Source organism: Nicotiana tabacum, chromosome 14, assembly GCF_000715075.1.
Source record: "Nicotiana tabacum cultivar K326 chromosome 14, ASM71507v2, whole genome shotgun sequence".
Taxonomy (NCBI): Eukaryota; Viridiplantae; Streptophyta; class Magnoliopsida; order Solanales; family Solanaceae; genus Nicotiana; species Nicotiana tabacum.
Genome location: NC_134093.1, coordinates 27622324 through 27646859, shown reverse-complemented (window position 1 = coordinate 27646859; position 24536 = coordinate 27622324). Strand labels below are relative to the sequence as shown.

The window sequence follows — 24536 nt, the reverse complement described above, 5'->3', positions numbered from 1 at the left end:
TTTCATATTTAAAGTATTTCTACATTACTCTCAAATTTGTAAGAATATTATAAATTTAACGTAACACATCGATAATTTAATGGTGTTGCACTTACTAGCTAAATTTGTGAGATTAACGGTTAGCGAGATGAAAAAGAAAATACCAATTAATTAAAAGTTAAACGTGCTTAACCAAACGTTACATGGACCAAGATCAGAATCATCAAATTCTAAGGGACTAAAGTCACAAATTTTCCTTTTTCTTTTTTCTTTTTTCTTTTTTCTTTTTATGCTGACCTTCATCAAATTTAACAGCCGCCTATTTTGAAATAGTTGACTATATAAACCCTCTCAAACCTTTAGACTTAAACAGCAACTCTTTTCTTTCTTTTGTTCATTTTAACCATTTTGAAACAGAGAGAACTACATCTCTCTAAAGTCAACAAAAAAAAAAACTCGAAATTTCTTGACACCCCATTGTGTCATTTGGGATTATTTGAGGTTCATTTCTTTTTAATCCAAGTTTGTGATTATAAAAAAATATTAGTGCATTGAGTCTTAAGTTGTGATTTAAGTGTTTTAGTTACAAGATGGAGCCAGCAAATTTAAGTAATTTGCGAGGGAGTAGTTTAAGAGGAAGTACGAGAGGGAGTTTAAGGGCAAATAGTAATTCAATATGGAGAAATAATGGTGTAGAAATTTTCTCACGTTCATCTAGAGATGAAGATGATGAAGAAGCACTTAAATGGGCTGCTCTTGAAAAACTTCCAACTTTTGATAGATTAAGAAAAGGTCTTTTATTTGGATCACAAGGTGCTGCTGCTGAAGTTGATATCAATGATCTTGGTTTTCAAGAAAGAAAGAATTTGCTTGAGAGACTTGTTAAAGTTGCTGACGAAGATAATGAGAAGTTCTTGTTGAAACTCAAGAACAGAATTGACAGGTAAATATAAAGTATTTTTATATTCTTTGATTAATTCAGATTCGCACCGGATAAGGTTTTGAATTAGTTATTAATGTTTTTTTTTTAAAATTTGCAGGGTTGGAATTGATTTGCCAACAATAGAAGTGAGATATGAGCATCTAAATATTGATGCAGATGCATATGTGGGAAGTAGAGGTTTGCCTACATTTATGAACTTCATGACTAACTTTGTTGAGGTAAAAAGATGATAATTCCTTTTTATTTATTATCAACTCGTTACTAATTTGATTAAAAGTTTTCTTGAATCTAACAAAAAAATTTATAACTATTTTTATTTTTTTGGTTCTAGACATTGTTGAACTCTTTGCATATTCTTCCAAGTAGAAAGAGGCAACTTACTATTCTTAAGGATATTAGTGGTATTATCAAGCCCTGTAGAATGACTCTACTTTTGGGACCTCCTAGTTCTGGAAAAACAACTTTGTTGTTAGCTTTGGCTGGAAAACTTGATCCTGCTCTAAAGGTAAAATTATCTTTCTTCGTATCGAAATTCACTGGTCCGATTAATTTATGTTTATGTCTAGAAACATAAACATATAAACAAAAAATATTTATTATTTTTTTAATTTTCTTGGAAAATCAGGTAACGGGGAAGGTGTCATATAATGGACATGAATTACATGAATTTGTGCCACAAAGAACAGCAGCTTATATTAGTCAACATGATTTGCATATTGGAGAAATGACTGTTAGAGAAACTTTGGAGTTTTCTGCAAGATGTCAAGGCGTTGGCTCTCGTTTTGGTTAGTATTTTAATTGTAATAAATTTTTTGTTTGGTTAAAATTGAAATATTAAAGTAAGTAATAAAATTAATTTTCTTGTCATTTTTTGCAGAAATGTTAGCTGAGCTGTCAAGAAGAGAAAAAGCAGCTAATATCAAACCAGATGCTGATATTGACATCTATATGAAGGTTAGACTTGAGCTATACTGTGTTTAGTTGTGTGAAAATGATTTAATAGTAGAAATATCTTCAACCCACAAAAAGAAATATATTAATCTCTTAACAGACCCGACAGAAATAATAGAGAAAAAGACACACTAGTATACACGTACTCTGTTCAGAAAAAATGAATTTATTATTACAAAATTATTGGACAGCTGTTTAGTGGAGTAATATTTAAATAGTAGTATTCCTTGGGTCCAATAAGGTGGCTAACAAAGTAAGACTATATTACACTTTTGACCCCACTACTGTAAAGAAACCACTAGGTAGGAGGCAGAAATTTAGCAAAAGCAAACAAAAAGCTATCGGAAAGAGAATCAAAAGGAGAAACGACCTTATATAATTCCAAGTGGCAGTTGTAATTTATTCTTATTCATACTTCAACATTGACTTTAGATTACTTCAAATGTTGCAATTGAAACAACAGTAAAAACGTAAAAAGTAAAAAAAGAAACACACATACGCAACAATGAAAAGTTTTTTCTCATTATGCAGACAATTTGCCATTTCCTAGACAAGTTAATACAGAAAGTTTGAAAACTTGTTAGTGTATATTAGGGCAAACTATCTGCGCGAGATGACTTGTGTAGCGAGTTTTTTTTGTTAGTGTATATTAGTATAAATTATGTCCTTTTTGGCTCCAGGCCTCAGGATATTAATAATTTAATCAATAACCTTTGGAAATAAAAAATTGAAAAGAATACATAGCAGATATATCTAATTAGGAAACTTGTCAATCCATTTATGAAAATGAACCTTCATTTTGTTAAAAGTAATCATACGCTGTATTTTTTTGTGGAATTTAGGCTGCAGCAACAGAAGGACAAGAAGCCAATGTTGTTACAGATTATGTTCTTAAGGTAACACTTACAATATCCAATCATGTTTTACATGTGAATTATAAATAACAAAGATTGAATTACAACAATGAATATATACTGCTGCAGATTTTGGGACTGGATATTTGTGCTGATACTATGGTGGGAGATGATATGATAAGGGGTATTTCAGGAGGACAAAAGAAGCGTGTGACGACCGGTGAAATGCTTGTTGGACCAGCTAAAGCACTTTTCATGGATGAAATATCAACTGGATTGGACAGTTCTACAACATACTCCATTGTGAATTCCTTAAGGCAATCTGTTCAAATCTTGAAGGGAACTGCTGTTATTTCTCTGTTGCAGCCTGCCCCCGAGACCTACAACCTGTTCGATGATATTATCCTGTTATCCGACGGGTATATTGTTTATCAGGGTCCGCGTGATGATGTGCTCGAGTTCTTTGAATCCATGGGATTCAAATGCCCCCAGAGAAAAGGCGTGGCCGACTTCTTGCAAGAAGTATGTTTTCCCAAAGAAACAAAGAACGATAAAGTTTAGAAGCATTGATGAAAAATCGGTTCTAATGTTGAAAGTTTGATTTTGCAGGTGACATCAAAGAAAGATCAACAGCAATATTGGTCAAAGAGGAATGAGCGTTATAGGTTTATCACATCGAAAGAATTTGCTGAGGCATATGAGTCTTTTCATGTTGGAAGGAAACTAGGCGACGAGCTTGCTACTCCATTTGACAAGACCAAATGTCACCCTGCTGCTTTGACTAATGATAAGTATGGTATAGGAAAGAAAGAGCTGTTGAAGGTTTGCACTGAAAGAGAACTTCTACTAATGAAGAGGAACTCGTTTGTTTACATGTTCAAGTTCTCTCAGGTTGGTCTATTTGAAATTCTGATTTAAGTCCTTTATCTTGTCATATCCATGTGCACGAACGTTCTAATGTTTGCTTTGTATTTGCCTGTGTCTTGTCAGCTTACGATAATGGCTCTTATAACAATGACACTCTTCTTCCGTACTGAGATGCCACGAGATACTACAGATGATGGAGGAATATATGCCGGTGCTCTCTTTTTCGTGGTGATTATGATTATGTTCAACGGGATGTCTGAGCTTGCCATGACAATTTTCAAGCTTCCCGTCTTTTACAAGCAAAGAGACCTTCTCTTTTTCCCTTCATGGGCTTATGCACTTCCATCATGGATCCTCAAAATCCCTGTAACACTTGTTGAAGTCGGTCTTTGGGTGATCTTAACATATTATGTCATTGGATTTGATCCTAATATTTCAAGGTATGCGGAGTATATATAGGCTACACAAGCCAGTGATGATGATATCTTAACTAATACGTACTTATTTTCTCCCCACGATTGTTAATCACTATTGTTTTTTTTTTTTTTTGCAGATTTTTGAAACATTTCTTGCTGCTTATAGTTGTAAACCAGATGGCATCAGGATTGTTTAGATTCATTGGGGCAATGGGAAGGACCATGGGAGTTGCGAGTACATTTGGATCATTTGCTCTTCTTTTACAATTTGCATTGGGTGGTTTCGTCCTTTCACGAGGTATATTTTGTGATTTAATGCAGAAAATCTTTTCTTGTTAAACCAAACCTACTAATGTTCATGTTTATTTTGCCTAATGGTGCAGATGATGTGAAAAGCTGGTGGATTTGGGGTTACTGGACTTCGCCGATGATGTATTCAGTGAATTCAATTCTTGTGAACGAATTCGATGGGAAAAAATGGAATCATGTAAGGCTCTATAACTAATTCCACCTTCAATCATGTATCCTTTCCGTCTATGAATGCTAACTTCCGCTCTCATAAATCAGATTGTGTCAGGTGGAAACGAGACCCTTGGAACTACAGTTGTGAAGTCTCGAGGATTCTTTCCCGAGGCATACTGGTACTGGATTGGTGTTGGGGCACTTGTCGGATTTACAATTGTGTTTAACTTCTGCTACAGTCTTGCACTCGCTTTTCTCAACCGTGAGTTTCCCTATGAGTATTACCATTTCATGTTTCACCAAGAGAATCAAAAAAGTAAAATTACTAACATACTGTAAATATCTGCAGCATTTGATAAGCCACAAGCAGTGCTACCAGAAGACGGTGAGAATGCTGAAAATGTTGAAGTTTCATCCCAGATAACTAGCACAGATGGAGGAGATTCTATCACTGAGAGCCAAAATAATAATAAGAAGGGAATGGTTCTTCCATTTGAACCCCATTCTATCACCTTCGATGATGTTGTATACTCCGTTGACATGCCTCAGGTGACTTGTTACTAAATGAGAAATTCGCGCCTATGTCAACATCGCTACCTTTAGATTAATATATTTAACTAAACTTGTGACTACTCGCAGGAAATGAAAGAACAAGGTGCTGGTGAAGATAGATTGGTACTTCTAAAGGGTGTGAGTGGAGCTTTCAGACCAGGTGTTCTCACGGCTTTGATGGGAGTTAGTGGGGCTGGTAAAACAACATTAATGGATGTTTTGGCGGGAAGAAAAACAGGAGGATACATTGACGGCGACATCAAGATTTCTGGCTATCCCAAGAAGCAAGAAACCTTTGCTCGTATTTCTGGTTACTGTGAGCAGAACGACATCCATTCACCTTATGTTACAGTTTACGAGTCCCTGGTTTACTCAGCATGGCTTCGTTTACCCCAAAATGTTGATGAAACAACTAGAAAGGTCAATTCCTCTGAAATTCTCTCATCCTTCAAACCATTTGAGAAAGTAGCAGTTTTCTTAACATTTTCTTTGTTTGTCTTTTTGCAGATGTTTGTTGATGAAGTTATGGAACTTGTTGAGCTTAGACCCTTAAGATCAGCCTTAGTCGGGTTGCCAGGAGTCAACGGTCTCTCAACTGAGCAACGCAAAAGATTGACCATTGCGGTTGAATTGGTAGCAAACCCCTCTATCATTTTCATGGATGAACCAACTTCAGGGCTGGACGCAAGAGCTGCTGCGATTGTTATGAGAGCGGTTAGGAACACTGTCGATACTGGAAGAACCGTTGTTTGTACTATTCATCAGCCTAGCATCGACATTTTTGAAGCCTTTGATGAGGTGGATTTCATATCATTTAAGCACAACCCAGCTAGTCTTTATATTTTATCTTTTTATAAAATCGAGTACTAAACTCTTAAGCGGCTTTGTAGCTATTTCTAATGAAACGAGGAGGACAAGAGATTTACGTAGGTCCATTGGGTCGCCATTCTTGCCATTTGATCAAATACTTTGAGGTAAGTTGTACTAAAGAGAAAATGACTCTTCCTTTTCCACTGTATATGATCAAACACTGACCTTAGTTTTACCTTGAATACAGTCAAATCCTGGGGTAGCAAAAATCAAGGAGGGTTACAACCCAGCAACTTGGATGTTAGAAGTCACAGCCTCGGCTCAAGAAATGATGTTAGGCGTTGATTTCACCGACGTATACAAGAACTCAGACCTGTACAGGAGGAACAAAGCATTGATTAGTGAATTAGGCGTCCCTCGCCCTGGTTCAAAGGACTTGCATTTTGAAACTCAATACTCACAATCATTCTGGACGCAATGTATGGCTTGCCTATGGAAGCAACACTGGTCATACTGGCGTAATCCAGCTTACACCGCAGTCAGATTCATCTTCACGACATTCATAGCACTAATCTTCGGGACAATGTTCTGGGATCTTGGTACTAAAGTGTAAGCACAGAATCATGAAAACTAAACAATTATAGAAAGTAGATTACTACTTAAAATCCTTAATACTAAACTGGAATTTATTTGCTGTAGGAGCAAGAGCCAAGATCTTTTAAACGCCATGGGATCAATGTATGCTGCTGTTCTCTTCCTTGGTGTACAAAATGCATCATCAGTGCAACCAGTTGTAGCCGTTGAGCGTACAGTATTTTACAGAGAAAGAGCTGCTGGAATGTACTCTGCCATCCCCTATGCCTTTGGACAGGTGAATAACAAGTTCTATTTTCTGGTAAATATACCAACTTCAGATTTGAATTCAGTTCCTAGTATTCATGAAAACTTCCTATATTGCAGGTTTCCATTGAAATCCCTTACATATTTGTACAATCTGTGTTTTATGGTATCATCGTCTATGCTATGATTGGATTCGAATGGGATGTTGGCAAGTTCTTTTGGTACTTGTTCATCATGTTTTTCACCCTTTTGTACTTTACATTCTATGGTATGATGAGTGTGGCTGTCACACCAAATCAAAACGTGGCTTCGATTGTTGCTGCCTTCTTCTATGGTGTATGGAATCTCTTCTCAGGATTCATCGTTCCACGACCTGTAAGATCTTCAAACTCGTATATCCTAGTTATAAGATACAAATGTAAAATGGATCTATAGCTCGAAAAAATGACTTTTTTTGTTTTGTTTTCTACAGCGTATGCCTGTATGGTGGAGATGGTACTACTGGGCTAACCCTGTTGCATGGACCTTGTATGGTTTGGTTGCATCACAATTCGGAGACATCCAAACGACACTATCTGATAATGAAACTGTGGAACAATTCTTGAGACGTTACTTTGGGTTTAAGCATGATTTTCTTGGAGTTGTTGCAGCTGTGCTCACTGCATATGTCTTTGTGTTTGCCTTTACATTTGCTTTTGCCATCAAGGCGTTCAATTTCCAGAGAAGATAAGTGAATTTAATCGACTGAAGAGCTTTGAGGAAGCAGTGGTTACAAAATTAGTATGTATAGGTTACTATTTGAGAAAGTCTTTTCTTTTCAACTTCTGAATACTAGGTGTATGTTCTTGTAATATTCATTGGAAATCCAAACTTTATTTATTAACATATCAGCAGTTTTGTTCCATGGTTGGCTTCATTTTGGTTTTACCTTCTTCTCCAAATAGTTTTATTTTTTCAGCACAGATAGTTGATTTAACACAAGCTAAAGAATGAGTATTGATAATAGGGACAATTGTTGATTTAAGCATTCAAATTTCAGTGATTTCTTCTTCTGAAACAAGGAAAGAAAGGGAAAAAAGAAGAGTAGAGAGAAGGATTGGAATAGAAAAATAGAAGAAAAATACAAAGAAATGAGCGAAAACGGATAAGTCAAGAAATAATGCTTGAGATGTGTAGATTCTTGAATAAAAATGATGAAATCAGAGATAATTCAGTTAACAGTTTGAACCAAGAAATGGAAGACCGAAAGTTGTATATATCTAAGTACTTATGATGATTTAGTAATTCTATTACTTCAATCTGAAGTTCTTAGTTACCAGTATTATTTCTGTTAAATACTGACATCCCTCCTCTATTCTATGTAGTAAATATTTTTTCCTTATAAAAAGAGATAGGTAAGTAAAGTATATAGATAAATGACAGTTACAAGATAATGGTATACAACAATCAAGATTATGATGAAAACTATTCAGATTAACAAATTGTGTATCCACAGTAAATAACAGAGGCTTAGTAAAAAAAGCATGTAAAACTTGTAACAATTTTTGAATTTGAAGAGGATTAGCAATAGTGTGAGTCATGATTTGATGTTCTGCTTTTATACTGGAAATGAAAAATGGCCAAGAAAGACCAGCACATATGTTGTTTTGTATGTGCGCGAATCTTACCAGCCCAATCAATATTCATGATGCGCGTGGTTGTACCATAAACTTCAAATACTGGATCCGCATCTCGACATGAAATTTGTGGTTAAGAAGAGAAACATATAAAGCTGATCACTGTCTTGGACTAGCTTGATTAGATTAGGTATACATGTTTTCTGAATTGTTCAAGAATACTAAGGGCTCGTTTGGTACGAGGATAAGGGATAATTAATCCCGGAATTAAATTTGAGATGAGTTTATCCGACGTTTGGCTGAGATAAAATTGTGATATAACTAATCTCGGGATTATAATATTTTCTTATCCCTATGGGAGGGCGGAATAACTAATATCGAGATAATTAATCACGGGATAACTTGTTTCCCAACCAAACGACCCTTAAGTGTTTGAATAATAAGATAAAAGTGAAAAAATGAACACATTCGGAAATATAAACATATATTACCATACCTGGATTTCTTCTGGAACTCAGGGTGTAAGGATTATTGTGAAATTGATTCTTACATATAGGAATGGATCCAGGTTAATTTTGCTATCTTGACTGATTGGAATATTGGATTAAGAGATGACGAACTTTCAGTTTGCACATATACTGGCGCAAGAATTAATGTGGCTTCTTACTAGAATACTGCTTCTGTAGAAAACAAAAACAAGAATTGATCAAAGATTAATAGTACACTAGACGGATTTAGGGCCAGTTAAATGGGTCTAACTCAACACATTGCTTTCAGCTTGAACTATATATAAATATACAAAATATATTTCTTAAAATGCTACATATTATAAAATCATACTCATTTTTTAACTCACTACCTCTAAATTCTGAATTCGCATCGGAATATCACCCGGACATTGTAAACTAAAAAGGATATATTATAATTTCACCTAAGCACAATAATTTGAAAACGGTAAAAAAGATATTCACCTTTTGCACTTTGATTATGCAGTTTCTTTGATGGAAAATGGTGAAGCTTCTTCAATGAAAGTACTTTGTGAGCCTTCAAAATCTTCTTAATGCCATGTATCAAACTGACATCCATATTATATATACAAAATAGGAAAAAAGTAATAAGCTTCAATTTCTACATGTAATTTTTGCTTGATCTTTAGGAAGAAGAAGAAGAAAAGGATGAGAAAATTTCTGTTTATATTGAGCTAATGATACATGAAAAATGGTAGTTTCTTATAGTTGTAACCTTTTGACAAATAGAGTTTATAAGACTAGTTAAGGACACTAAAAAAAAGACTAAATATAGATAATAAAAAATTTAAATTCACTTCACCCTAAGGTGCTTAACTTTATTTTCTACTCTAGAAAAAATGTGTCGGACATCAAAACAAAATTACAATAGTTTAAGGGTTTATATAATAGGCACATGCGCGATTGCTGTTCAAAGTTTGAAAACTCTAAGTTTGAGTAATTTTCACATGATGGCTGTAAAATATATCAAAGAACTAAAGTTGATTTGAACACGTAAAGGGAAAATTTCTATTTGTACCCGTGGCTCTCTAAGGATCTCGTGGCATAAGACAAAACTATATTCAGAGGCTCTTAAATTTATTTTATAAAATTTGTACACTAATAAAAAAAATTCTTTCTAAACAACAAATGAATTATTTACGATATAAAATAGCAAATTCCAAAAAATTAAAAAATAGGAAGAAGAGCACAAAGAATAAAGTGGTGGATTATCGGATGTTGAGGTCCGAAACTCCAAGCGAAAATTTTGATTTGGCTATCATCACAAACAAGAAAAAAAATGAAAGTACACAACATAATAGTTTAAGTTTTGAGTATTGACAGTGTTAAAAATATTTTCACCTTCTAATCAATTTAAACAATGATTGCAGTTCATTCTATTAAGTAACACTCATTAGTGAATATCTAAAATAAATAATAAATAAACCAATGTAATAAAATTATCATAATTTATGAACTATTTGGTATAAAATAACCCCAATCAAATAACGAAGAAATATACTATAATAATTCTGCTTATAATAATAATAATAATAATAATAATAATAATAATAATAATAATAATAATAATAATAATAATAGATTAAGAATTTGGGCCTTCAAAATACTACCGATTTCGGTCGGTAGTTTTATATTTTTAATAAAATTGACCGAAATCGGTCGGATATTTTCGCGCGAAAATACAATTAAAGAGTACAAATAAAATAAAAGATAGTCTTAAACCAAAATGTACCAATAATGTAGTAGTAGAATAGTATCCTGCCACAGTACAGACCCTGGTTCGATTCCCAGATGGTGCATTTTTTAATTGCATAATTAAAAATACCGACCGACTTCGATCGGGTTTTTCGGCAGATTTTTTCTTTTTTGGTCTCTTGTGAAATTTTATTGATCGACCAAAATCGGTTGGAAATTGCGATCGACTTCGGTCGCTATTTATTACTGACCAGCCTAATTTCGAGGAACTAAAATCGATCGGTTTTTTAAATTTTCCGACCAATTTTAATCGATCTTTTTGGACGATTTTTGGCAGTTTTCTAGCCGCGACCGTATTTGCCGAAATTCAAGATTTGAGAGCTGCTTGTGAGAGAAATGTAGCCCAAAAAATGGTCTGCAATGTATAACTACTCCAACTTCTATCCAATGGAAAAACGTTATGCAATAACTATTCCAACATAGACAATTCTACGATTTGTAGGCCATTCGAGAAGGTCTCTTAGTTGTCAAAGTCTATTATTGATAGTGCCTATGTTAATGACGTTTTGGCATCAAATGAAAAATCTTTTGATATTTTTTTAAGAATGTACAAATTTGTTCTTGTGCTACTGTAGATTGCTCAATTTTATCATCCAGTATAAAATTTAGTTTATTCATACTTTTGCCAAGGTAGATTTGTTTTTATTTGTCCTTGCCATTAACGGAGTTTCAACCTATAACGGCGAAAATGTTCAAAATAATATATGAGCAAATTTGTTCCATATGAACAACGACGTTAACCTACAAGAACAAGGCTGCATCTCTTTTCTGTGCTTTTACTATCCTCGCAGTTCGTTATTCTTGCTTTGCTAAGTCAAGTAAAAAGACCAGAAGGTTTTGGTCAAAGAAGAAAGTTACTCGATAATTTGAATATTAATTGTCAAAAAACAGAACTTCCCGTCAAAAAAGATTTTATAATTAAAAAAAATGTAATTTTCCCTTTTCTTAATATTACAGATTTGATACGGATAAAAAATATTGCAAATTTGATGAATTGTAGTGTTTGTACAATTCTTAAACAGTAGAAATGGTAATTAAGACAACTAATCAATTGATTGCACTTTGATTAGTATTATGATATGATATATTAATCTCATGGACCCTATATTCGTCGTTTATATTATATTAAGCAACTTCTAAGTAAGAAGAAAAATCTCAGCTCAGCTAGCTTCTTTCTAGGGCTGCTTATCGGACGGATTGTGCGGTTAATTACTCTTAACAGTTTGGCTTAATGGTTATCGGCTTTTAAATATATTAATCCGCTAGCTACCCGATAAGATATCGGGCGGATTGATATCGGTTTAGCTCTTATCGGGCGGTTTATCGGCCTAATTCAATCTATATTGCGTGCATTAATTATTTGTTGACCGCCTAGCATACAAATTCAGAATAGAAAATTACATATTGAGTCCAGACATACATGTCTGTTAATGCCTACATAAGAATGATGTAGTGTGTCATGTGTTGTAGAGTGAAAAAAGTTATGGCACAACACTATTGTTCTTCTATTAAACATAGACAGCAGGCATTAGTTTTAAAAAAATAAAAGCAGAGGTGAACCATATACAGCAACTTAAACAATCTTGTTGTAGGGTGGGAGAATAAGCTAAGCTAAGCCAAGCCTGGGATCTTCTGATGCATAGTACGTAAGGGTTCTGATTGTTTAGGAATTAGGTGTTAGAACTTAGAGATAGAGTACTTAAGGTCAATTGTAACGCTTGGCTGATTATGATACTGGTGGCGTTTGGATTGGATGCGGAACATAGAGATATGATATCACCGATAGCGTTTGGATTGGATTATATATATATATTCTTAACGGGTTAGCGGATTATCCGTTAAGAAAATTGAATAATCCGCCCCCAAACCGATAAGCCGTTAATAAAAAAAATTCAATCCGTTCCCCATCCGTTAAACCGTTAACCCGATACCAATAAGCCATTAAGCTTCGATTTCGATTCCGATTCCGATTCGGTTTTGAACACCCCTACTTCTTTCTAGATAGATTTGAAGAAGTGGAGTACTGGAAGAAGTGGAAGGGTTTTTGATATTTAATATATATATATATGGATAAAAATAAATTTTATATATATATTCTTAACGGGTTAACGGATTATCCGTTAAGAAAATTGAATAATCCGCCCCCAAACCGATAAGCCGTTAATAAAAAAAATTCAATCCGTTCCCCATCCGTTAAACCGTTAACCCGATACCAATAAGCCATTAAGCTTCGATTTCGATTCCGATTCCGATTCGGTTTTGAACACCCCTACTTCTTTCTAGATAGATTTGAAGAGTCAAACGATAAAGGGCATTTGGCAATTCTGAATTTCATCATCATTCTCCACACGCCATTTAAAAAAAAAAAGAAAAAAGAAAAAAAATAGAAAGAATTCTCTACATGCCCCCCCAAAAAAAAAAAATCTGTACATGACTTCGAGAAATTAATATTTTTGTGTGTTCACTTTCAATTAAAACCTGACAAAGAAATTGGTATTGTGAGAAACAAAGCCTTAAATTTGCAAGTTTACAAGATTAATGTCGCGTCTAGCAATAATTAGGGCGAACTCACAGGTTTGGTTTAAATAAAAGTCAAAAATTCCTAATTTAACTCAAAGGATGAAAATTTCCTAAAGAAAACACAAGTAGCTCTTTAGTAACACAAAGTAAAAAGCATAGTCTGAAAGAATTTAACCAAAATCCAGAGCACAAGTAAACTTTCGTCCGAACTATGAAATTATATTTGACATTCTACTCAACGATAAATAATTGGGATCATCAGAAGATGATTATTTGAAAAAAAAGTAATATCAACTTTAATATTCCTTTAAAACATTACCTAAACCTTTGTGATATGAGCTATCTCATACCTATGTGAGAAGAAGATAGCAATTGCAAGATGGGTTCCAGGGTTAGGGTCCTATTACGAGCCTAATCATGTCAGAAATAAACTATGTTGCTCCCAAACGCACATGCAATATACGTGGTCGACAAGTAATATAAGATTTTAATTAAGTCCAGATATCGTACCCAAAGGGACTTGTGATTAACTACCAACTAAATTAAACCCAAATAATTAATCTATTCAAGCGATTCCTAAAGTATAAATAATTAACTCAAACTAATCTAGAATAACAAACTAAGAGATTAAAGGAATAAGTCGGCGAAATTAGACACGAATTCAATAAGAGACGATATTCTAGAGCTATGGGTTAGCTAACAATCTCGTTGAGTTTTCTACCTAAATTGTCGAATTAATTTATCTGGTTTATTGATTGACAGTATTAATATTACTCGTAGCCTACTCGCCTATTTTAACTAACCTAACGACTATATTCCTATGAAATTAGGATTAACAAGAACGCATTAATAATTTTCGTATAATAACCAAGCAAGGTAATTAGGTATATTCCTATCCTAACAGCAAATCCATTCCCGATGCTCGAGTTCAAGATCTTTCTCTACTCAATCTTATATGCAATGTAGAATTCCCATCTAGAATTCCCTCTCCCGAGTTCAATCCTAGATATGTAGATAATATTTAATTGGTGATCAAACAATCAAATAATTAATCACAAGATTGAATAAATAAACCAATATGACAAAATAATAAGAATAATTCAAGCTTCAAACTACAACGTTCAAGTAACACCCAAAACTCTAGAAGTAATAAACTATGAGATTAAAGGGAAGCAAAACTAAGAATCCTTGCTCCAAGCGTGGTTTATGTTCTCCTCCTCCAAAGTTTTCTCCCTTAAAAATATGTTAGATACCCTCCAAATTAGGTTTAGACTTGATTTTATACGAGTTGGGGGGGAGGGGGTCTTGGGCCGAAATAACCTTGTCCCAGGCGAAGTAGGAGATATTTTCCGTCACCAGTGCCCAGGATAGCGTGGGGTGCTGGCCTTGTGTCACGACCCAAAAACCTAATCTGTCGTGATGGCGCCTATCGTGGAACTAGGCAAGCCGATTCATTTCCAAACAAACCGATATTTTTATTTCAAAGATAATTTCAATACTATTTAACATAAAACCTTCATTTAAGGAGTTCGAATAAAAAAAAAAACAGAAGTGCAGAAAAGAAAAGTCCGACATCGGGGTGTCACTAGTCATGAACATCTACTACAATCTCTCTAACAATATCAAGGCTAACTCAACCTGGAAAATAGCTAAATACAACTAGAGGAAGATAAGAGGGAGAAGAGCAAGGGCTGCGATCGCCGAACAGCTACCTTGCTATCTCCAAGAAAAATATCTGCAACCAGAACACTCAATAACCGCTACCGTGTCCAGCTACACCTGAATCTTCACACAAGGTGCAGGGAGTAAAACTCAGTAAGTAACAACAATAAATAAATACTGAGCAGCAGTGACGAGCAATAAAGCATATAACGTTCATATCATGAAATCTCAGTAAAGTACAATAGGCTTTAAAAATCAGTGTTTGAATCAAATCATCTCGTTTAAACCCGGTTCAAGTAAAAATTATTTAAATATATTTTTCCAACAGTTTTTCAAACAAAGGATCAATGCAAAAGTGAGCAAAAATGATGAAATCATAAACAGCCCCTCAGGCAAAACATCACTCATATACAGCCCCTCGGGCAAACCTCACAGTCACTCGTGCCACTGGGGCATACCTCATAATCACTCTTGTCACTCGGGCATACCTCACAATCACTCATGCCTTCCAGTCACTCAGCACTCGGCACTAGCACTCAGTAGGTACCTGCACTCACTGGGGGTGTGTACAGACTCCGGAGGGGCTCCTTCAGCCCAAGCGCTATAATCTGCACGGACAACTCACGTGCCATAATAATAAAGTATGCTGCAGGCGGGCAACCCCGATCCACACTCATCCTCACAAATCAGGCCCTCGGCCTCACTCAGTCATAAACCTCTCAAGCCACTCGGGCATCTAAGTAAAACAGGGCATTTGGCCCAAAATATTTATATGCATCAAAATAGAGTCATAAAACTGAGTTATGCGGTAAACAAGTATAAACATGACTAAGTATAGATTTTCAATCGAAAACAATGAGAGGATGGTAAGAAACAGCCCCTAAGGGTCCAAACAGCATTGGCGCAAGGCCCAAACATGGCATTCAACCCAATTTACAGAAATTCTTTCTAAAACATATAAGTATCATATAGTTTCAACAAAGTATGCAACTTTACAGTTGCTACGGGACGGACCAAGTCATAAATCCCCAATAGTGCACGCCCACACGCCCGTCACCTAGCATGTGCATCACTAAAAATAGTGGAATGATACAAAATTCGGGGTTTCGTACCCTCAGGACTAGATTTACAATCGTTACTTACCTCAAACCGGTCAAATCTCTACCCCGCAATGCTCTTGCCTCTAGACTCGGCCTCTAAATGCTCTGAATCTATTCACAATCAGCACAATACCATCAATATGCGCTAATGGAATGAATTCCACAAGAAAAGCTACAAAATTAGACCAAAATCCAAAATTGGCTCAAACCCGCCCCCTGGCCCACGTCTCGAAATCCGACAAAATTCACAAACTAGAAAGCTCATCCACTCACGAGTCTAACCATACCAAATTCATCAAAATCCGACATCGTTTGGTCCTTCAAATCCTTAAATTACTTTCCAAAAATTCCAAGCCCTAACCCCTCATTTTCACTAATTACCATGATTAAACAACGGAAAATCACCATATATACAAGTATTATGGCTCAAGTAACTTGCCTCAACGAAACCCCCTTGATTCTCTCTTCAAAACCCTCCAAAAGCTCCAAAACCCGAGTTGAAATTGTGAAGAATGACCAAAATTCGCGAAGGGTTCAATTTATGCCTTTCTGCCCAGCAAAACCGCATATGCGGTCCAAATAGCTCACCTGTGGCCTCCACTTCTGCACCCAAAATCCCGCATCTGCAGAACTCACTTAAGGTCCTAAAACTCGCACCTGCGATCACCTCTTTGCACCTGAGGTCTCGCAGGTGCGACCCCTCATTCTCTTCTACGATAAAACCCCAGGCTTCCAAACCCTGCACCTGCGACTAAATTCCGCACCTGCGAAACTCGCACCTGCGGTTCCCAACCAGCAGGTGCGGCCACACCAAAACAGCAGCACCAGGTGCATTTTTCCAACTTCAAACTTCCCGTTAACCTTCCGAAATCATCCCGAGGCCCTCGGGACCTCAACAAAAAATACCAACAAGTCATATATCAACATAAAAACTTAGTCGAACCTTCGAATCACTCAAAACAATATCAAATCATCAAATTACCCTCGGATTCAAGCCTAAGAACTTCTAAATTTTCAAATTCGGCAACCGATGCCGAAACTAACCAAACCACGTCCGAATGACCTCAAATTTTGCACACACGTCATAAATGACACTACGAATCTAATTCAACTTTTGGAATTCCATTCCGACCCCGATATCAAATTTTTCACTGCCGACCGAAATCGTCAAATTTCCAATTTTGCCAATTCAAGCCTAATTCTACCACGGGCCTCCAAATCACATTCTGGACGCACTCCTAAGTCCAAAATCACCTAACAGAGCTAACAGAACCATCGGAATTCAAATCTGAGATCGTTTACACATAGGTCAATATCCGGTTGACTTTTCCAACTTAAGTTTCTACTTAAGAGACTAAGTATCTCAATTCACTCTGAAACCACTCCGGTCCCGAACCAACTAACCCGATATAACATAATATAGTTGAATAACACAAAAAGAAGTAGAAATAGGAAAAATGGGGTTATAACTCTCGAAACGACCGACCGGGTCGTTACATCCTTCCCCTCTTAAACATCTGTTCGTCCTCGAACGGGTCTAGAAACATACCCGGAGTCTCGAATAGGCTTGGATATCTGCTCCGCATCTCCCGCTCGGTCTCCCAGGTGGCCTCCTCCACAGGCTGACCTCTCCATTGCACCTTCACTGAAGCTATATCCTTTGACCTCAACCTTCAAACCTGCCAATCCAAAATAGCCACCGGCTCCACATCATAAGTCATATCACCCTCCAACTGAACCATGCTGAAATCCAAAACTTGGGACGGATCTCAAATATACTTCCGGATCATGAAAACATGAAACACTGGATGCACACTCGATAAGCTGGGTGGCAAGGCAAGCTTATAAGCCACTTTCCCTATTCTCTAAAGCACCTCAAAAGGCCCAATGAACCGGGGGCTCAACTTGCCCCTCTTACCAAACCTCATAACACCCTTCATGGGTGATACCTTCAGCAAGACCTTCTCCCCAACCATAAAAGACACATCACAGACCTTCCTATCCGCATTGCTCTTCTGCCTAGACTGCGCTGTGCGAAGCCGCTCCTGAATCAATGTCACCTTATCTAATGTGTCTTGGACCAAATCTGTACCTAAGAGCCTAGCCTCACGCGGCTCAAACCATCCAACTGGAGATCTACACCTCCTCCCATATAAAGCCTCGTACGGAGCCACCTGAATACTCGACTGATAACTGTTGTTATATGCAAACTCCGCGAGTGGCAGAAACTGGTCCCATGAACCCCCAAAGTCAATGACACAAGCACGCAACATGTCTTCTAATATCTGAATAGTGCGCTCGAACTGCCCATCCATCTGAGGGTGAAAAGCTGTGCTCAACTCAACCTGAGTACCCAACTCTCGCTGCACGGCCCTCCAAAACTGTGATGTGAACTGAGTACCCCTATCTGAAATGATGGAAACTGGGACACCATGCAGGCGGACGATCTCTCGGATGTAAATCTCAGCCAACCTATCTGAAGAGTAAGTAGTACCAACTGGAATGAAGTACGCGGACTTGGTCAGCCGATCCACAATAACCCAAATAACGTCGAACTTCCTCGAAGTCCGTGGGAGCCCAACTACAAAGTCCATGGTGATTCGCTCCCACTTCCACTCTTGGATATCTAATCTCTGAAGCAAGCCACCCGGTCTCTGATGCTCATACTTAACCTACTGACAATTGAGATACCGAGCCACAAACCCAACTATATCCTTCTTCATCCGCCTCCACCAATAATGCTACCTCAAATCTTGGTACATCTTCGCGACACCTGGATGGATGGAATACCGCGAGCTGTGGGCCTCCTCAAGAATCAACTCTCGAAGCCCATCAACACACATATCCGGCCCTGCATTCTTAGCATGCCATCATCACCAATAGTCACATCCCTAGCATCACCTCTCCGAACCCTATCCTGAAGAACGAGCAAGTGGGGTTCATCATACTAATGCTCCCTGATACAGTCATAAAGATAAGACCCGGAGACCACACAAGACAATACCCGACTAGGCTCCGAAATATCCAATCTGATATGCTGGACCGCTAAGGCCTGGACATCCAATGCCAAAGGTCTCTCTGCTGCTGGAAGATATGGTAAACTCGCCAAACTCTTTGCCCGGAGACTCAAAGCATCGACCACCACATTGGCCTTCCCCGGATGGTACAAAATAGTGATATCATAGTCCTTAAGAAGCTTCAACCATCTCCGCTGATGCAAGTTAAGATCCTTCTGCTTTAACAGATACTGCAGACTCCGGTGATCAGTATAGATCTCATAATGTCGCCAAATCTTCAAGGCATGAACAATGGCTGCTAACTCAAGATCATGGACATGATAGTTCGGCATAGGCAATCACCCTACCATCCTGCATCAAAATACAACCAATGCCTATCCTCGAGGCATCACAATACACGGTGTAAGAACCTGAAGTTGATGGCAGAACTAACACTGGAGCTATGGTCAAAGCAGTCTTGAGCTTCTGAAAGCTCTCCTCACATTCATCCGACCAACTGAATGGAGCACCCTTTTGGATCAATTTGGTCAAGGGCGATGCAATAGATGAAAATCCCTCCATAAAGCGACGGTAATAACCCGCCAATTCAAGAAAGCTGCTAATCTCCGTGGCCGAGGATGGTCTGGGCCAACTCTGCACCGCCTCTATCTTCTTTGGATCCACGTGAATACCCTCACTAGACACCACGTGCCCCAAGAATGCTACTGAACTGAGCCAAAACTCACATTTGGAGAACTTTGCATAAAGCTTCCCCTCTCTCAATCTCTGTAATACAATCCTCAAATGCTGAGCGTGCTCTTCCTGGCTACGAGAGTACACCAGGATGTCATCAATGAATACAATAACGAATAAGTCTAAATGGGGCTGGAATACACTGTTCATCAAATGCATGAACGCTGCTGGGGCATTGGTCAGCCCAAAAGACATCACCAAGAACTCATAATAGCCATATCGGGTCCTAAAAGTTGTCTTAAGAATATATGAATCCCGAATCTTCAGCTGGTGATAACCGGACCTCAAATCGATCTTAGAGAACACCCTCGCTCCCTGAAGCTGGTGGAATAAATCATCAATACGAGGCAAAGGATACTTGTTCTTGACTGTGACTTTGTTCAACTGCCTGTAATCAATACACATTCTCATGGAACCATCCTTCTTTTTCACAAATAGAACCAGTGCACCCCAAGGTGACACACTAAGCCGAATAAACCCCTTATCAAGGAGTTTCTGAAGTTGTTCTTTCAATTCCTTCAACTCCGTCGGTGCCATTCGATACGGTGGAATAGAAATGGGCTGAGTGCCCGACACCAAATCAATACCAAAGTCAATATCCCTGTCAGGCGGCATACCCGGCAGGCCTGCAGGAAATACATCCGAAAAATCACGCACCACTAGAACAGAATCAATGACAAGAGTCTCTGCACTAACATCCCTCACAAAATCCAAATAAGATAGGCAACCCTTCTCAAACATGCGCTGAGCCTTCAAATATGAAATCACCCTACTTGGCACATAATCTAAAGAACCGCTCCACTCAACCCTCGGAATTTCCGGCATAGCCAACGTCACCGTCTTAGCGTGACAATTTAACATAACATGACGTGGAGATAACCAATCCATACCCAATATCACATCAAAGTCAACCATACTGAGCAACAATAGATCCACTCGGGTCTCCAGACCCCCAATAGTCACCACATATGACCGATATACGCGGTCCACAATGATAGTATCGCCCACAAGAGTAGATACATGTACAGCTGAAACTAAGGACTCATGGAGCATATCCAGAAAATGGGCGAAATACGAGAAAACATATGAATACGTGGAACCAGGGTCAAATAATACTGAGGCATCTCTATGACAAACTGAGACAATACCTGTAATCACAGCATCTGAAGCAATATCATATGGTCTGGCAGGGAGGGCATAGAAACCGGCCTGACCACCCCCTGATCTGCCTCCCCCTCTAGGGCGACCCCTAGCTGACTGACCTCCACCCTGAGCTGACTGGGCAGGTGGTGAGGTAACTGGTGCTGTAGTCATAAGCTGACTCCTCTGCTGAGATAGACCTCCATAACGACGAGGACACTGCCTCCACATATGCCCAAGCTCCCCACACTCAAAACAACTCCCTGGTGCTGGCGGCGGAAATTGAAGGGAACCCCTAGCACCGGGATGACTGGTAGAAGAACCTGGCAAGGAAGGGCCCTGAACAGGTGGAGCACGGGACAAACTCTAAACTGGAAGGGCACTAAGTGATGAGTGGCCCTGATGAGAACTGTGAGAACCATGTCCAGATGATGCACCCCGATGAAATGGCCGAGCTGACTGAGCCTGTCTGAAATGATGACCTCTACCATGCTGGAACTGATCCCTAAAAGGAGCACCGCTGAATCCACCCTGACCACGAGGCCTCTTGGCCTCCCTCTCAACCATCTCCTGACTGCGAACCATCTCAATCTGCCGAGCAATGTCGACAACCTCATCAAAAGTAGCACCTGAAACCCTCTCTCTGGTCATGAGCAACTGTAGCTGATAAGTGAGACCATCAATAGACCTCATGATCCTCTCTCTGTCCGTGGGAACTAACCAGATAGTATGACGGGTCAAATAAGAGAATCGCATCTCATACTGTGTCACAGACATATCACCCTGGCGAAGCCGCTCAAACTGTCTGCGTAGCTCCTCTCTGCGAGATCGAGGCATGAACTTCTCCAAAAAGACCACGGAGAACTGCTGCCAAGTAAGGAGTGCTGCGCCAACAGGCCTGCGCCTCTCGTAAATCTCCCACCATCTGAGTACAGCCCCAGAAAACTGAAAGGTAGTGAAGGAGACCACACAAGTCTCTAAAGTACCAGCAGTACGGAGTATCCTCTGACACCTGTCCAAAAAGTCCTGAGCATCCTCTCTCTCTGTGCCACTGAAAGGTGGTGGCTGGAGTCTCCGAAACCTCTCCAACCTATGCTGATCATCCTCAGGCATAGCAGGAACCACATAATCCTGAGCAACTGCAACTGCCTGGGCTGGTTGGGCCTCTGGTGTCTGAAGTCCCTGAATAACCTGCTCGGGTGTGCGAGCGATGGGAGTCTGAGTGCCTCCCCTGGCCTGAGAAGTGGCTGCGGCCGTCGAAATAGAGACCGCCAGAGCAAGGCCAGTACACGCTGTCAGAATCTGAGCTAGGGCCTCCTGAAGGCCTGGAATCACAATAGGCACATGTGGTGCCTGAGCTGGTGCATCAACAACTGGAACCTGGTCCTTATCTAGGACAATCGGTGGATCTGCAGGTACTGCCCCAGCTGCTGTACGGGCTGCACCTCTGCCCCTACCACGGCCTCTACCGTGGCCTCAGCCTCTCGCGGCCCTGGCTGGTGGTACTGGTGGCTGGCCCTCCTGACTGGTAGTACGAGTCATCACCATCCGTGAGAGAATGAAACAACAAATGTTTAGTTACTAGAATCAACAGATTCGCACGACAAGAATTCAAGAATGTGGAGTTTTCTAAAGGTTCTGCAGCCTCTCGAAAATAAGTACTAACGTCTCCGTACTGATCTGCAAGACTCTACTAAACCCGCTCATGACTCGTGAGACCTATGTAACCTAGGCTCTGATACCAATCTGTTACGACTCAAAAACCTAATCTGTCGTGATGGGGCCTATCGTGGAACTAGGTAAGCCGACTCATTTACAAACAAACCAATATTTTCATTTCAAAGATAATTTCAATACTATTTAACATAAAACCTTCATTTAAGGAGTTCAAATCAAAGAAAATAGAAGTGCGGAAAAGAAAAGCCCGACATCGGGGTGTCACTAGTCAAGAGCATCTAGTACAATCTGTCTAACAATATCAAGGCTAACTCAGCCTGAAAAATAGCTAAATACAACTAGAGGAAGATAAGTGGGAGAAGAGCAAGGGCTGCGATCGCCAAATAGCTACCTTGCTATCTCCAAGAAAAACATCTGCAACCAGAACACTCAATAACTGCTACCGTGTCCAGCTACACCTGAATCTGCACACAAGGTGCAGGGAGTAACGTGAGTACGCAAACTTAGTAAGTAACAACAATAAATAAAGACTGAGCAGTAGTGACGAGCAATAAAGCATATAACGTTCATATCATGAAATCTCAGTAAAGTACAACAGGTTTTAAAAATCAGTGTTTGAATCAAATCATCTCGTTTAAACCCGGTTCAAGCAAAAATCATTTAAAGATATTTTTCCAACAGTTTTTCAAACAAAGGATCAATGCAAAGGTGAGCAAAAATGATGAAATCATAAACAGTCCCTCGGGCAAAACATCACTCATATACAGCCCCTCGGGCAAACCTCACAGTCACTCATGCCACTCGGGCATACCTCACAATCACTCTTGCCACTCGGGCATACCTCACAATCACTCATGCCTCCCAGTCACTCAGAACTCGGCACTCGCACTCAGTAGGTACTTGCGCTCACTGGGGGTGTGTACAGATTCCGTAGGGGCTCCTTCAGCCCAAGCGCTATAATCTGCATGGACAACTCACGTGCTGCACGGACAACTCACGTGCCATAATAATAAAGTATGCTGCAGGCGGGTAGCCCCGATCCACAATCATCCTCACAAATCAGGACCTCGGCCTCACTCAGTCATAAACCTTTCAAGCCACTCGGGCATCTCAGTAAAACAGGGCATTCGGCCCAAAACATTTATATGCATCAAAATAGAGTCATAAAACTGAGTTATGCGGTAAACAAGTATAAACATGATTGAGTATAAATTTTCAATCGAAAACAATGAGAGGATGGTAAGAAACAGCCCCTAAGGGTCCAAACAGCATTGCCGCAAGGCCCAAACATGGCATTCAGCCCAATTTACTGAAATTCTTTCTAAAACATATAAGTATCATATAGTTTCAACAAAGTATGCAACTTTACAGTTGCTACGGGACAAATCAAGTCACAAATCCCCAATAGTGCACGCCCACACGCCCGTCACCTAGCATGTGCGTCACTAAAAATAGTGGAATGATACAAAATCCAGGGTTTCGTACCCTGAGGACTAGATTTACAATCGTTACTTACCTCAAACCGGTCAAATCTCTACCCCGCAATGCTCTTGCCTCTGGACTCGGCCTCTAAATGCTCTGAATCTATTCACAATCAGTACAATACCATCAATACGCGCTAATGGAATGAATTCCACAAGAAAAGCTACAAAATTAGACCAAAACCCGAAATTGACTCAAACCCGCCCCCTGGCCCACATCTCGAAATCCGACAAAATTCACAAACTAGAAAGCTCATTCACTCACGAGTCTAACCATACCAAATTCATCAAAATCCGACATCGTTTAGTCCTTCAAATCCTTAAATTACTTCCAAAAAATTCCAAGCCCTAACCCCTCATTTTCACTAATTACCATGATTAAACAACTGAAAATTATCATATATACAAGTATTAGGGATCAAGTAACTTGCCTCAACGAAACCCCCTTGATTCCCTCTTCAAAACCCTCCAAAAGCTCCAAAACCCGAGTTGAAATTGTGAAGAATGACCAAAATTTGCGAAGGGTTCAATTTATGCCTTTCCGCCGAGCAAACCCGCATCAGTGGTCCAAATAGTGCACCTGCGACCTCCGCTTCTGCACCCAAAATCCCGTATCTGCGGAAGTCATTTAAGGT

General features: G+C 38.9%; 1 protein-coding gene across 1 annotated transcript; it reads left to right on the top strand.

Moving 5' to 3' along the window:
• The first annotated feature begins 314 nt into the window (after window positions 1-314).
• On the top strand, window positions 315-7578 carry LOC107795637 (pleiotropic drug resistance protein 1-like). The gene is made up of 20 exons (XM_016618300.2): window positions 315-922; window positions 1020-1140; window positions 1254-1427; window positions 1548-1707; window positions 1800-1876; window positions 2716-2769; window positions 2857-3249; window positions 3337-3618; window positions 3718-4034; window positions 4148-4308; window positions 4394-4497; window positions 4578-4734; window positions 4822-5021; window positions 5112-5444; window positions 5532-5822; window positions 5915-5998; window positions 6082-6443; window positions 6534-6705; window positions 6795-7049; window positions 7147-7578. The coding sequence occupies exons 1-20, from the start codon at window positions 570-572 to the stop codon at window positions 7402-7404; spliced, it is 4308 nt and encodes a 1435-aa protein (XP_016473786.2). The 5' UTR covers window positions 315-569; the 3' UTR covers window positions 7405-7578.
• The last annotated feature ends 16958 nt before the right edge of the window (window positions 7579-24536 follow it).

What these genes read in the sequence shown, in the direction of transcription:
- LOC107795637 (XM_016618300.2), top strand. Translation starts at nt 570, where the DNA reads ATGGAGCCAGCAAATTTAAGTAATTTGCGAGGGAGTAGTTTAAGAGGA. An exon ending in ATATTGACATCTATATGAAG is followed by an intron (nt 1,877 to 2,715) that starts GTTAGACTTGAG and finishes TGTGGAATTTAG; the next exon opens with GCTGCAGCAACAGAAGGACA. An exon ending in TTTTTGAAGCCTTTGATGAG is followed by an intron (nt 5,823 to 5,914) that starts GTGGATTTCATA and finishes GCGGCTTTGTAG; the next exon opens with CTATTTCTAATGAAACGAGG.